The sequence below is a fragment of the Myotis lucifugus genome, unplaced genomic scaffold (assembly GCF_000147115.1).
Source record: "Myotis lucifugus unplaced genomic scaffold, Myoluc2.0 scaffold_109, whole genome shotgun sequence".
Taxonomy (NCBI): Eukaryota; Metazoa; Chordata; class Mammalia; order Chiroptera; family Vespertilionidae; genus Myotis; species Myotis lucifugus.
The window spans coordinates 1,626,414-1,642,131 of NW_005871157.1; the positions used below are offsets into that span (position 1 = coordinate 1,626,414).

A 15,718-nucleotide genomic window follows, 5' to 3' on the forward strand; every position below is an offset into this window, starting at 1 on the left:
TACTTAGTTAAAAACTTTTTATTGCAGTTTATTCTTGGTGGTCCTATATACTGCTTCTGTTGGTATTTCTTACGTCTTTAATAATGAGGAGAACAGGGTTTTCTCTTTATTGCATTTATTGATAAATACTTTGAGAGCCAAGACTTATCTGAAATCATTTCTAGAGAGACTAGACTCCCTGAAATATAGGCATAGAAATTGTGTGTTCTCTTCTGTCTAAGACTCAGAAAGCCATCATAAAATGTGAATTTGCATAAGCAGTCAGGCCACTGTAGGCTTTTGGGGAAGCTGCTGAGTATTCTTTAGAGCAAGTCTCTCAGAGGAGCAGATTATGGATATCTGATCTGGACTCCACAGAGCCTGAAGAACACAGCAAAGTTTACTTTAGGATAGAAAGATCACATTTTTTTGTACCAACGTAGGCATAGATATTTCTAGGAATAATCACAATTGTCTAGGAATAATCACAATTTTACCTAAGTAGCAAAGAGTAATTACGTTTTGTGTCCTTGGAGAGAGAGTGGGTTGCTGTAGTGATTCTCCTCACCAATTCCCTGTTAGTTTGGAGAGTTTGAGTTTTTCCAACTCCCTCTATCCCCTCCTCCTTTTAAATGATGTAAAGGAGGGACAAAAAGGGATATCTTCTTTAGTCATCCAGCAATATGACTTAGAAAACATGGGTAAGAAACTTGGGAGGTTTTTGGTTTTCTTTCTTTTAAGAAAAACTTCCCTGCTGCCCCAAATAGGCAGTCTATCAATTCAGGCAATAGAAAAAAATCTTCATTCATTGATTTACTTTCTTCTGACAATTTAGTGACTATTTTAAAAATTACAATGAGTTTCTACAAGCATTTATTTTGAGCCAACCCCAAGTTTTATCCAAGAGATGAAGACAGTATCTTCAAAGTTGAGTTTTTAGAAAACTGAGGTTACTTTGTGACTTAGGTTAAAGTAGACTCACTGTATATTTCCCAAATGTTGGGAAGGGTAGCTTAAAAGGACCCTTGTGAGAGGGCTTCATTATGCCTTCTAGTCTTGTCAGAAAATCTGGAGAATACAGTTAGTCATTTTTTGCTGGTGATTGTTAACAACTTAATCAGAATTGCTTATTGACAAGTAAAACAATTGGATGATTGCTTAGATTTGACATATCTTTTCCATTTCTGCGATGCAGATATAATGAGTTTCTAAGATTCTCTGTTTCCCAGTTACCAAAATGAAGGATGAGATTAGTTCAGAATATCAGATAATAGTATTTTTTTTCCACCTCCTGATTACTCAGATTATACCAAGTGGGAAAAAAGCCCGTTTCTTTTCCCCTTTAAATCTGAAAAATAGATTTTTAAAACCTTGTAAAAATGAAACCCCTGTCAAGGGAGATGAGTTAGCAAGAGAATTTTATCTTTACAGAATTTCTCTTTGCCACTTGTTTCAGGTTAATGGTAAGAGTTACCCGCAGGCTAAGTTGCTATTGGGACAGATGGGGGCATTGCATCCAGCCAATAGGCTAGCTGCTTATATCACAGGCAGGTTGCGACCCTCAGTCCTGGACCTCTCAACCCTCAGTACTGTCATCTCCAAGGTAGCATCCAATGCCAAGGTGGCTGCATCCAGGAAACCACGTACCCTGTTGCCTTCAACATCCAATTCCAAAATGGCATCCTCTTCCGGCACTGCAACAAATCACCCTGGGAAGAATCTGAAGGCATTTGTCCCGGCAAAAAGACCAATTGGTAAGTTGGGCTGTATATATGTTTTGAAACTTGGACTTGCTTCTTGGTCTGTGGATATAGTATGGGGGTTATGAAAATTAGAGGAATAAAAAATTTGGCATTATTCTCAATGTCTGTCTTGCTCAAATATTTTGGGAATGCCTCTGATGATGTATAACACTAGATGAATTGAACTTAAGTTAGTTTTACAGTTATTGCCCAGACTTTTAGACTTTTATTAATGCAGAAAAAAACGTAGGCTTTAAATTTTGTTTTTAATTTTGTATTTAAAAGGAGAATACATAGTCTTAAATACTTTTCCCTAATTTAATATTTCTTCTATGAGGACTGGTGTTATTGGTACCAATCATATGTATGTTCCTTGAACTTGTTAAACAATAGAGGTAGCAGAATCAAAGTGGGTTGAGTTAGTATAGGCTTAAAGTATAGAAGGCTCTTGGAAAACATAATTTCGGGAACATTATTCTATTCATCCCTGTTCTCTGAATGAAAATCTTTTGCTGAACTTTAGTGCTAGAGTCTGTAATAAATTACTCTCTTGAAAGCCTTTGTGTTTTAGCATTGAGAGTATATACAATTGGTTTATTGAATTTCTTTTTGTTGTTTCAAATCTATTTAGGAATGTTAAGTAAAATTGTCTATTACTATATTTTTTCCCTCTAATAGGAAATTGAAGTCTCTGGCTGAATGCTGGAGTTATGTGAAGATGGAGGGATAGGCATTGAATGCTTTAAAAGGAACCCATTTTATCTCTTTTTTTTATAAAGTAGTGGTGATTTAAAAAATAAACAGTCCTATTCTGTCCTCTCATGAAAAATGTTTTCATACATGTTAAAAATAAGACAGTAAATCTAACTGTCTTATAAGAGGACTGCAATAAAGAGGTGGAGGTGCTGGGTTAGGAAGAAGTGGTGGAAAAAATTTTTAAATTAGAGTTGGGGGGGGATCTTTATCTGTTTGAAGTTGTGTGCTGCTGTATTATCTTTTTATTTTAATTTTAAAATTTGTTTTCAATCCTCACCTGAGGATGGGAACATTTTCACTGATTTTTAGAGAGTTAGAGAGAGAGGCATCGATGTGAGAAACATCTATTGGTTGCCTGTTGTACACACCCCTGCTGGAGATTGAACTCCCATCCTAGGCATGTGCCCTGACAAGGAATCAGACCCACAGCCTTTTGGTGTACAGGACAGTACTCCAACTAACTGAGCCACATGGCCAGGGCAGCTGTAGTGTCTTTTTAGTGTCCTGGCAATATGGCTATATTGTGCAGACAAAAGATTTTTAGTAGGAACACCAAATTTTAATTCCTTTCTTGTTAGATTATAAAGGTTGGGCTGAGGGAAGTGTTTTGATTTCTGTGTATGGAAATTGACATGTATATTGCAGGTAGGTAGTACCCGTAAGAAGTGGACCCAGTGGTGCACACAATAAATGTTGATAAACACAATCACTAAGAGGATAAAATATGAGAACTGAAGATTTTTGACCTGCAAATTTTTATTTGCAGCGGCACGACCCTCTCCTGGTGGTGTGTTCACACAGTTTGTGATGAGTAAAGTTGGAGCCCTGCAGCAGAAGATACCTGGAGTTAGCACACCCCAACCCCTAACAGGGCCACAGAAGTTCAGTATCAGACCTTCTCCAGTAATGGTCGTCACACCTGTGGTTTCTTCTGAGGCAGTTCAGGTGTGCAGCCCTGTGACTGCTGCTGTCACTACTACCACCCCTCAAGTGTTTTTAGAGAATGTTACTGCTGTGACACCTAAGACTGCTATGTCTGACGTGGGAACTAAAGAAACTACTTATCCTTCTGGTGCCACCACTGCAGGGGTTGTTGAGGTCTCTGAAACTAATACCAGCACTCCTGTAACATCTACCCAATCTACAGGCACTGTGAACCTTATCAAAACAACTGGGATAACTACCCCCGTGACTTCAGTTGCTTTTCCTAAGTCTTTGGTGGCATCTCCAACCATAACTCTTCCTGTTGCTTCCACTGCCTCCACCTCCATAGTCGTGGTGACCACAGCTGCATCTTCCTCCATGGTGACCACACCAACTTCATCTCTTGGCTCTGTTCCCATTATACTCTCAGGAATTGATGGGAATCCACCAGTGAGCCAGAGACCAGGTAAGGCCTAGAGGTTAACTAGCTGGTTTACTATACAGCTGTTCATATAACTTTGTGGTTTGTGATAGGATTATAGATATATCAGGGTAACAGTGTAGGTGTTTCTGCTGTAACATGATACATGTATTCCTGAAAACCTTTGCATTCTGCAAAACTGAACACTAAAAATAAGAGAGCCCATGGTTAATATAGGGTTAGGACAAATCACTGAAAATCTATGCAACCTTGTTATAGAGCACTAGTAAAAACCATAAATGGTACCTTAGCGACAAATTGAACAGTTTTGACAGATGACTTAGTGGTTCTGGAGATTTCTTCAAGATATTAAAAATACTCAGACATTAGAATGGACATGGTGAATGAAGGATACTGAAATGATACATATGGGAGTGGAGCTCTGAGCCAGTAGTAGAGCAGCCATTAAGGTAGACACTGGAGAAAGTGCAATCTTTTGTGTACTGAGAGCTAGGGATGCACATCTCTGAGGAGAGCACACAAGGAGAGCCTTGGCTGTGCTCCCTTTTTAGGGGTGGGGTAGTGTATTTTTTTTAATTGAAAAAAAAAGAAGAAAGATTATAGGCTTCTGCCTATGCTGCAACCAAGCTGAAGGCTTTTTCTTTGTCCTTGCTGAAGGTTAAAATTCTGGGTCCCTTGCTTAGTAAAAATCATTTGTGAATCAGTCCAACTCCCATATATGACTGACATTATTCTCCTACTTAATTATTATACATGAACTGATTGAAATAGATATAAGGCATATTTCTTTGCCTAGGACTAATATTTTATATGCTTATCAACTTCTTAGTCAAAATTAAAATTTTTCTCTTGTTGACTTAGGTTAAGTGAATTTGAAATAGGAATATCTCACATTTTGGTAATTTTTCTATCCTAATTCAACAACTAAAGTAAGTAGTTTTCTTAGTGTACTTGGAGAGGACTTTTATGGAAAAGAGTGAGAGACTTTGCAGGCTTTACGGGGAAATAAATAGCCAACAGCAATTCTCTCTTGGTTAGTGATACTTTTACTACTAAATATTTTTGCCTTTAGTGTCATGGTCCAAATCCCTGCTGGTATTTGAGGAAAGAAGTGACTTGGATTTTGTTTATAAGTTGAAGTTCTATTGAAAGGAGAAGTGAATCACAATATTAAATGTGTTTGTCTTCTGCTTCTCCTAATAAGCATATAAAATTGGTTAGTTTAATACTCATTTTTGGAAGTGAGATCATTATTGATGAAGCTGTTTTGATATCCTATGGAATCTCAAGGTTTATATCTTGTCATGTTTTAACTAATCATGTTTCCTAATCCAATCTTTCTTTATATTTTTAATTCTGTCATGAAACTATAAAGTCATTTAGCTTTTTGTAGTTCATTGTTTCTTGGATTTTAGTCGCTCAGATTATATATTCATGTATCTTGCTCTTATTCCCCTTTGTACTATATTGACTTAATATTTTTATTTAAATCAACTCATTATTTAAGTTTGCTTGCTTGTTTGTTTATTTTTGTTAATTTTCACCCAAGGATATTTCTTCCACTGATTTTTAGAAAGGGAAGGCGGGGGGAAGAGAGAGAGAGAAACATCAATGTGAGAGAGACACATTGATTGGTTGCCTCCCACATGCAGGTGCCCTGTCTGGGGCCAGGCATCAAACCTGAAACCTAGGTATATGCCCTTGACCGGGAATCAAACCCATGACCCTTCAACGCACAGGCTGACACTCGAACCACTGAGCCATACCAGCCAGGCTTTAAGTTTGTTTGTTTATTTATATCATTTTAAATCCTCACCTGAGGAGTGAGGATATTTTTTTTTTAGAAACAGTGGGAGAGGAGAGAAAAGGAGAAAGAGAGAGAGAGAGAGATATTGATGTGTAAGAGTAATTTAATTTTGAATCATTCTCCAGATCATAATTTAAATAGAAATGTTCAGGAAATTAATGCTTTAATATGTTTCTTAATTCACATACTATACATAAATGTTTTTAAATTGCACACTATTTTTTTTTTTTTAGAAATAGTTTGTTCTCTGTGTTTTATTTTGTTTTCAAGAGAAGTCCTGGATCTCCTATATGTAATTTGTCATGTAAATGTTAGGAATATGACTTTCTTTTAGAAATTTGATGTTTCATGGGCAGAATGCCTATCTGATGGGATATTATATGTTAAGTTAAATCTGTATATTGTTGGTTTGATGATTTTTCTATTTAGTGACAAATGAAAAGATTTATTAATAATGTTAGGTAATTTCCCTAATTTGAATGGTAATATTAGACCAGTTTCATTTATGCTTATTATTATTATTCCTACCTTTTCATCCCCTTGATCAGAAATCTATCTGTACATTATTCGTATTATTTTTCCTATGTCTTTAGTATTTCTAAATATCTCTTCCAAACATTAAAGTGCATCTTTAGGTACTATTAATGGTTTTAAATCTCTCAATTCACATCTTCTGCATTAAACTTTTGCTTTTCTGTTTGTTTTAAAACTATCTTTTGCCTCTTCCTAACCAGGCTTTATTTCCCTGTTTCTTCGATGTCTCTTGCTTTCATTTTATTTTTTGGGGGGGGGGGGGGGTATGCATTGTTTTCTTTGTGAAAAACAATTTCCACAAAATTTTTTAAATATATTGTATTGATTTTTTACAGAGAGGAAGAGAGAAGGATAGAGAGTTAGAAACATTGATGAGAGAGAAACATCGATCAGCTGCCTCCCGCACACCCCCCACTGGGGATGTGCCCGAAACCAAGGAACATGCCCTTGACAGGAATCAAACCTGGGACCCTTCAGTCCGAAGGCCGACGCTCTATCCACTGAACCAAACCGGTTAGAGCTCCACAAATTTTTTCACTGCTGAATTGTCAGTGAATTTTAAAAGCCAAGAAGTTTGAAGTTTTTTATACTTCATGACTTTTAGTTCTTGACTTTATCTTATTTGATCATGCCCTGTGAAACTAAGTCTTAAGACTAGTAAGTATTAACAGCCTGAATTTTAAAGTTGAAGAAGAGAATTTATCATGAATGATCTCTCTTTTTTTTTCAAAGGTGGAAATTTATTGAAGAACAAGTACAGACTCCCACATGGAGAGGGGGAAAGAATCTCACAGCACAGACTCCCACATGGGGAGGGGGAAAGAGTCCCCCCTCTTTAGCTTTAGTGATAATCCAGATTTAGAGGGCTGTCCATGTTTTTCATTAGGCAGCATTGTCTTTTTAAGGGCACCTCTTGACAGTTGATGCTTTTTTTATTTTCCAGTCTAAATGTAAGGCTCTGTAATGTCTGGTTAATACTTTTAAGATAAATTGTTTTCAGCCATAGGACTACTAAATAGTGTATCATAGAGGTACAGGATTTCAATAACTTTATAATTCAAATTAGAAGTTATTTGTAGCATGGTCAGATCTTACAATATTTTTCCTACATGTGTTAAAGGGAAATTCTGATACTATGTTTCTATTTTCTGTTTTTCAGAAAATGCCCCTCAAATTTCAGTGGCTACTCCACAGGTTTCTCCTAACCCAGTGAAACGTGCTGGACCTCGATTGTTGTTGATTCCAGTGCAGCAGGGTTCTCCTAATGTCAGACCTGTCTCAAACACACAACTTCCAGGACACCGGATGGTCTTGCAGCCTATTAGGAGCCCAAGTGGAATGAACCTATTCAGGCACCCTAATGGGCAGATTGTTCAGCTCCTCCCTTTGCATCAGCTTCGAAGCTCTAATACCCAACCCAACTTACAGCCTGTCATGTTTCGTAACCCAGGTATAAAACTGGAGATCTTTTGATGAGTTTTTCTTTGGTTGAATTATTTGGCCATATGGTATGTTAATACCCCAGGATTGGTCTCTCAGAATCATCTGTTCAAAAAGAAAAGTATACTTTGGAAGTCTTGATATGGGCAGTGGTGATTTAATGTTTTCTTTTTCTTACCAGGGTCTGTGGTGGGAATCCGGTTACCCACTCCTTCTAAGCCTTCAGAGACTCCACCAACTACTGCTTCATCCTCTACTTTTTCTGTTATGAGTCCTGTAATTCAAGCTGTTGGGGCTTCTCCAGCAGTGAATGTCATCACTCAGGCACCATCATTGCTTTCTTCTGCACCTAGTTTTGTGTCTCAGTCTGGTACATTGACCCTGAGGATTTCCCCTCCTGAGCCACAAAGCCTTGCAAATAAAACAGGCTCTGAAACCAAAATAACCTATAGCTCAGGAGGGCAGCCTGTTGGTACAGCCAGCCTCGTTCCTCTCCAGTCTGGTAGTTTTGCCTTGTTGCAGCTCCCAGGACAAAAGCCTGTTCCCAGCTCCATTCTTCAACATGTTGCTTCTCTTCAGATGAAGAGAGAATCCCAGAATGCAGACCAGAAAGATGGAACATGCTTTTTAAAAAGAGAGCAGGAAACTAAGAAGGCAAAGGCCCTACAGTCAGATGGAGAAGCTGTAGACTCTGAGGCTAATGCTGTAAAGCAAAACTCAGGAGCTACTGCCTCAGAAGAAACTCTGAATGATTCCTTGGAAGATGAGGGTGATCATTTAGATGAAGAATCTCTTATAAAAGAAGGTCCTGCAACTGTTAAACCTTCTGGGCACTCCTATAGCACTGGGTCACTCACAAGTGAAGACTGTAAAGATGCTAATGAAGGTGGGATTAGGAATCATAATAGTTCTAAAGAAAAACTGACTCTTCTAGAAGTTAAGACCATTTCTGAAAGAGCCAATAATATGACAGTCCAAAGTATAAGTAATGTGCAGCTTAAAAAACTGGGTAATGTGAAAGTGGAACAGCAGAAAGGATTAGACAGTTCAGAGGAGAAATCAAACAAATTTCCACTTACCTCTAAGGAAGACTGTAAACTTGAATTATCAGGGAGCATAGTTGTGGAGGAGCATCGATCTAATCCACAGTCAGAGGCCAAGGAGAAGGGATGTGGAGACTTTCTAATGGACAGTCTTAAGGAAAGATGGAGAAAACACCTGAAGGGCCCATTGACCCAGAAATGTATTGGAACTTCACAAGAATGCAAGAAAGAGGCAGATGAGCAGTTAATTGAAGAAACAAAGACTTGTCAGGAAAATTCAGATGTGTTTCAACAAGAACAGTGCATCTCTGGTTTACTTGGAAAAAGTGAAACTACTGAGAATACCAGAGTTTTAAAAACTGAATGTGATTCTTGGAGTAGGATTTCTAGTCCTGCAACCTTTGCCATTGTTCCTAGAAGAGCTACAAAAGGGAGCCAAGGTGAAGGACATTTTCAAGATCATGTACTGCTCTCAAGAGAACAGTCACAACCAAAGCAAGAGAAGAAGGGTGGGAGAAGCAGTGCCGACTTCAGTGTTTGGGATTTGGAAGAAGACGATGAGGAAGATGAGAATGAGAAAACCGATGATTCTGTTGATGAGATTGTGGATGTTGTTTCTGACTACCAGAGTGAGGAGGTTGATGATGTAGAAAAGGTGGTGAGCCCATTTTTGTTGTGACTGAAACCTCAAGGATTTAAATGATTTATTAGAGACAGTAGCTTTTCAGAAGATCACTAAGACCTTGATACATTCAATTGGATGCCTAGATTTAGATCATGATTAAATGACTTTGTAGTTTTAGGCTGTGTCAGTCAGGTAACATTTATTGAGCTTATATTGTTCTTTGAGATTTGTCTGATATTATGGAAAGGCTGGCTTAAGCCTTTTGAAGATAGATGCTTGTGATGCTCTGTCAAGTTAGGTTTAAAAAAGGAAATCCTGAAACTACTACTACCATTTGATCCCAATTATTTTTTTGACATTTTCTATATAAAGTGATTGTAGCTTATCTGGTAGATGCATAAAAAACAGAGTAATGGGTGACCTTAGAACTGGGGGAGAACTTATCTACCTGTACTTAAGAGACATGTTCTTTTTGGAGAACAATGGAAAATACCAATATTTTAATATGATTGTGCCTTAAGTTTTTCTTTATCTCCTAAAATTAAATAGTTTTTAGAATTTATATTCTGAACTTCGGTGGTCTTCCTTTGTAATATGATCTTTATAATTTATTCTTCTGAAGCCATTTTTGTAGGTTCCCTATTTAGGGTTGTATTTACTGAACTAAGTAACTGAGTCAGTGTGATATAGGGCAGGAGTTGGGCAATCTTTTTCTGTAAAGGGCTGAATTACAGGCTAGACTCAATTGCTGTTGTAGCATAAAAGCAGCCACAAACATTAGTAAGTGAATAAGTTTAGTAGCTGTGTTCCAGTAAACCTTTACTTACCGAAACAGGTGGTGGGCTGTGTTTGCTGACCCCTGACATGGGATCTGTAAATCATAAGGAGGTTATACAGATGCCTGTGGGATGCCCTGAAATCTAAAAGGAATGAGTCCCTCTTCAGGAGCAGATAATATGGGCCTTTGCACTGATTGCAATGCAGTGGGTTATTTTAGAATTTCACTTCCTTGTTCACTGAGCCTTTGTTACCTAGTCCTTCTATGTTAATAACTAACCACCTTATGCAGATAAAACAAAAAAATAGTATTTTAAAACTCTAAAATGCTTAAATATTTTTGTGTTGGTTATTTCTATAACCTCAGTTGTCTTATAAAACGACAACCTAACCCTACAATTGGATGGTTCTATAGCATATGCCTTACATTCTTCCTCTAGTCTAGTCCTTTTTGAGGATAGACATCTGTAGGTAGCTGTGAAGAATCTGAATTCACTGAGTTTGGGAGTTAGATTGCATAGATAGTCTTGCACTTTTTGCAGAGTCTCCCATTGTAAGTCAGCCTGGGTTAGCATCAGACCAAAAACAGTCCAACTTTAAAACCAGTGAAAACTATTGCTATCATAAAATTGATTTAATAGAATGTTTAGAGTGTCTTTTATACAGGGTTGCATTGCTTGAATTTCATAATAGGGAATATGACATACAAGGTACACTGACCTTTTTAAAATGAAGAACATTATATTAAAAAAATCTCTAAAATCTAAATTCTACATTGTATTTATGTACATGTATACAATTATGATATCTTTATGCTTGTGATTAACATTATATTGAAATAGTGTAAGGAAAGTTGTGAGTAGCTTCCTTAATTTAAAACTTCCATTGTGAAGTTTATTGGATGTTATTTACAAAGTCTGAAGTTTAAGCCATGCAGTAGACAGACATTCTTCAGTTTAAATATTATAAAGCATCTATCAACATATTATCCAGAATCTTTAGATTCTTTTGGGAATCTGATGATTTAGCTTCTTAGAGTTAAATTTTTTGCAGTTAATTTTAATACACGTTGTTTACATTGTTTAAATTTAAGATACATTGTTTAAATTGTGCTTAAATTGGGGGACATAAATGATGGCTTGCATTTAGGGTCTATCAGCCTTATGAAGCCTATAATTTGGGGGTAAGTAATTTTTACAACAAGCTTAAATATAGAATTATTAAGGTGATTGGGATGCTTTATTTTTGAGTTGTGCCTCTTTGGAACAGTGTGATTATAGATAACATTTTCCCTCTTTAGTTTCTGGCATAGTAAACACTACTTTTAAAGGTGGACTTAAAGATATCTGCATATCTCATAATCCGTATATTTGGTTATATAAAATGCACAGTGAGTTTCTGTGACAGGTGCTCAATAAATGCCTTCTGATTGGCTCGTTTTTTAGAATAATTAGCAAGTAGAGCAAGCCTGAGCTGCTTTTGCTATCTGAAATTCTTCAGAAGCTTTCCTTCTGTGGGGTTGAGAGATTTTAAAGACTGGGCTATATTTTTGTTTCTATACCTGCCTTGAGTATGTTTTTGTGGGTGTCGGTGTGTGATTAGCTATGACTCACTCTTTAAACATTTTTTTCAATTACAGTTTACATTCGGTATTATTTTGTATTAGTTTTAGTTGTATAGTATAGAGGTTAGACAATCATATACTTTACAAAGTGTCCCCCCAGTATTTCCAGTACCCACCTGGCACCATACATAGGCACTAGAATATTATTGACTATATTCCCTATACTGTACTTTATATCCCTGTGACTATTTTGTAGCTATCAATTTGTACTTCTTAATTCCTTCACCTTTTCCACCCAGTCTCACCCTCCCCGAATTTTGGCAACCATCAGTCTGTATCCATGAGTCTATCATGAAGCACCCTTAAAATATATCCTGAATTTTTCTTTTTTCTATTTTCCCCTTTGCCAAATTTTATTTTACTGCTATATAATCTTAAGGATTATGCAGTTTTAATATATTTATTACTGAATTTTATCTATTAGGCATCAATACAGACTTTTGGGCTATATTTTTATTGCCATAACTGCCTTGAGTATGCTTTTGTGAATGTTTAATACTACATGTGATTTATGTAATTCTTAGTTTTTAGCTTTATCCAAATTTTTATGAGTTAATTCCCTCTTATGATTAACAAATTTAGGATTATCAGTACTCCTGGTATAAGATCAGTGCTTGGCACTAGTTGGTTTTTACAAGGGGAGCATTCAATTGAATAGTTTAGGTGTGCTTGCTTCCCAGTACTTTATTTACTGTTGGAATGTTGTGTTTCAGGAAAACTGTGTAGAATTCATTGAGGATGAGGAGGAACAGGTGGACATTGAGACTGTGGAAGAGTTCTCTGAGGATATTAATGTTGACCATATGAAGACCACAGCTACCCACACACAGACTTTTAAACAGACGTAAGTTTTATTTCTTTTTGGGTTATTATTTTTTGACCATAAACAAAACTTTTATTTAGGAGCTCTGGAGTAACTAACTTGGTTTTTTTATTGCTCTAGCTTTTTTTCTGATTAGTAAATGAGGAGAGGGGAGCTGGAATTCAGAGGTAATTAACTTGCCTTGGTTATTGCTGGGAGACAATGTAAATATGAATAATATGCGTTTGGAACCTATACACACTGGTATTCATATACTAGTTTTGCTAGTTTGTAGGTACTTAAGCTTGGACAAAGTCTTTTTTTTTTTTGAGTTGATTTTAGAGAGAGGAAGGGAGGGGAATAGAGAGACAGAAAAATTGATGAGAAAGAAATATCAATTGGCTGTCTCCTACACACCTCTCCACTAGAGATCAAGCCGGCAACCAGGGCATGTGCCCTGACCAGGAATTGAACCATGACCTCATGATTCATAGGTTGACGCTCATCCACTGAGCCATGCCGGCCAGGCAGTTCCATTATCTTTAAAAGATTAAGACATTAACCACCATATAAAGTAGTAATGAGTTGAGAAAGTAATTTTTAAAAAAATTTATTGGGGTGTCACTGGTTAACAAAATTATATAGGTTTCAGGTGCACAATTCCACAACACATCGTCTGTACACTGTATTGTACATCACCCCCAAGTCAAGTCTCCTTCCATCACCATTTATTCCCCCTATACCCTCCTTCACTGCCCTCTACCCTCTTCCCCCGGCAGTCACCACACTGTTGTACGTGCCCAAGAGTTTTTTTTCTCTTTTTCCCCCCTTATTGCTTAATCCCTCCATACTTCCCAGTCTCCCTTCCCCACCCCTTCCCCCAACAGCTGTCAGCCTGCTCTCTATGTGTCTGTCTATATTTTGCTTGTTAGTTCATTTTGTTCACCAGATTTCATATATGAGTGAAATTATACAGTGCTTGTCTTTCTCTGGCTGGTTTATTTTACTTAGCATAATGATCTCCAGGTCCATCCATGCTGTCACAAAGATAAAGTAATGTTGAGAAAGTCTAAGGGAGGGGAAAGTAGTCCTACTACTAGTTTTCTTTATTCCAGAGCGCTAATTGGAGGCTACTTCAGTTGCCTACTGGTTAAGCTTGAAAGAGTTTAAATCTCTTAAAAACTTAATTAGACTTAATTACGTTTAGCAGTATTGGCTGGATATTTAAGTTCAGCATAGTAAAAATTGAGTTCCTAAATAATAGCAACAAATAAAAAATGTTTTCTAAAAACTACCAGTAGTAACAGAAAGAAACCTGGGACTATTAACAAAAGTTTTATAAGATGTTATTGAAAGACATTGAAGAAAAATTCACTAAATGGAGGTATACCAAGTTAATGAACTGAAATAAAGGGCCAAGACCTGTCAGGGCACACACAGGAATCAACCAATGAGTGCATCAATAAGTGGAACAACAAATCTTTCTCTCTCTCGTATCAATTAATAAATAAAGGACCAAGAATAACCAAAACACACAGAGCACAAACTGTTGTAAAACAGCAGATTATTAAGAATTTAAAAGTTTTTGTCTATTAGAACACCAAGAAAACAGTGAGAAGGCAAACTTAAACTGTAAAAGAAATATTTACAGTGTTTGACAAAGAATTACTATCAAGGATATAAACTTACAAGTCAGTAAGAAAAAAATAATTCAGTTAGAAAAGGAAGTAATGGTTATCTCAGGCAATTCACACGAGGAAACCTGGATAGCCAGTAAACAACGAAAATTTGTTGAACCTCACAAATAATTAGGGAAATGCAAATTTAAACCACAATGACTTCATCAATTCACACCCATAAGATTGGCAAAATTGAAATTTCTGATAGTACTAATTGTGGAGCAATGGGAACATACTACAGGTGGGGAGTGTAAATTGTTAAAACCTTTGGCGAGAAGTGTGACATTACTAAAGTTGAAGATGTACACGCCTTGTATTCACCTATTCTATTCCTAGATATATGCCCTAAAAAAGCATGTACAAGGGGTCATGTATGGGACTATCCACTGCAGCATTGTCAAAATTTGTAAACAACCTAAGCAACTACTAACATTCTGAAAAAATATATTTTGGAAAATTTACACTTAAAATGATTGAACTAGAACTGTAATTGTATCAACATGTCTCAGATGTAAGGTGAGTGGAACAGATCAGTTAAATAAAGATACCCTATACTTAATATATAATGTTTAACGTGCTATGTAATATTTTCTGTTTAGAGATATATCCTACATACCTAATAAAACTAAATATATGCATGGTAAGCTCAGTTTGGGAGTGTTTACCTATGAGAAGGAACAAGGACATGGTATTGAGTACAGCTGCTCTTAGTTTTTAGAGGTTTTATTTCTCAAGCTGGGTGGTAGATACCTGGATTTCCATTATATGTTTGTTTAGACTGGTTTGTATGTTTGAACTATGTTGTGATTGAAAAAAGTAATTAGTGTTAGGGACTATTTGAACACCGTTTATTAGAGAAAGAAATAAGTTATATTGCCACATATCAGACCTTGGAGGAAAGAAGCTAGTTACAATTTAGACAATTTGAGATGGTTTGGTTTAATATAGTTGTGCAAATAGATCTTAGATTACTGAATTTTAGTAAGACATTGAAAAATACTATCTTTATCTAGGTGCCGTACCCATTTGTCTGCAGATGAAAAAGCTGCTGAAAGAAGTCGAAAGGTAGTTATAATATATTTAATGATAATTATCCTATCTAATAATAGACAAACATGGTAATTGACCGTACCTTCGCTACGCCTCCCATTGGCTAATCAGCGTGATTTGCAAATTAACTGCCAACAAAGATGGCGGCTAATTTGCATACTGCAGGCAGGGCGGGACATCGCAGCCGCCATCCTGGGCCACAGGCCGGCCCCAGAAGCCGGTGATCTGGGGGGAGATGGGGGTCCCCTGCCCAGGCCTGACGCCTCTGGTGGAGGCATCAGGCCTGGGCAAGGGGCCGATCCGGCGATTGGAGAGTGATGGAGGTTGACGCCTCTGGCTGAGGCGTCAGGCCTGGGTGGGAGGCGGAGCCGGCAATCGGAGGGGTCTGGGGGTCCCCTGCCTGGGCCAGAGGCGTCAGGCCCTTGGTGGGGGGGCCCAAGCTGGAGATCAGAGGGAGATGGGTGGTCCTCTGCCCAGGCCTGACACCTCTGGCA

At 37.3% G+C, this 15,718-nt stretch overlaps 1 protein-coding gene across 9 annotated transcripts in view; it reads left to right on the top strand.

Moving 5' to 3' along the window:
• The window catches only part of MGA (MGA, MAX dimerization protein), a 100,324-nt gene that overhangs the window by 70,834 nt on the left and 13,772 nt on the right, over positions 1-15,718 (top strand). For 4 of the 9 annotated variants that reach the window (XM_014459459.2, XM_023757493.1, XM_023757494.1 and 1 more), the window contains exons 14-19: positions 1,436-1,733; positions 3,244-3,867; positions 7,344-7,634; positions 7,806-9,322; positions 12,407-12,537; positions 15,188-15,239. In XM_014459459.2, coding sequence (XP_014314945.1) covers positions 1,436-1,733; positions 3,244-3,867; positions 7,344-7,634; positions 7,806-9,322; positions 12,407-12,537; positions 15,188-15,239 — 2,913 coding nt within the window. The remainder of the gene's footprint in view (positions 1-1,435; positions 1,734-3,243; positions 3,868-7,343; positions 7,635-7,805; positions 9,323-12,406; positions 12,538-15,187; positions 15,240-15,718) is intronic. The other 5 variants (XM_023757496.1, XM_023757492.1, XM_023757495.1 and 2 more) reach the window with 4 other exon arrangements.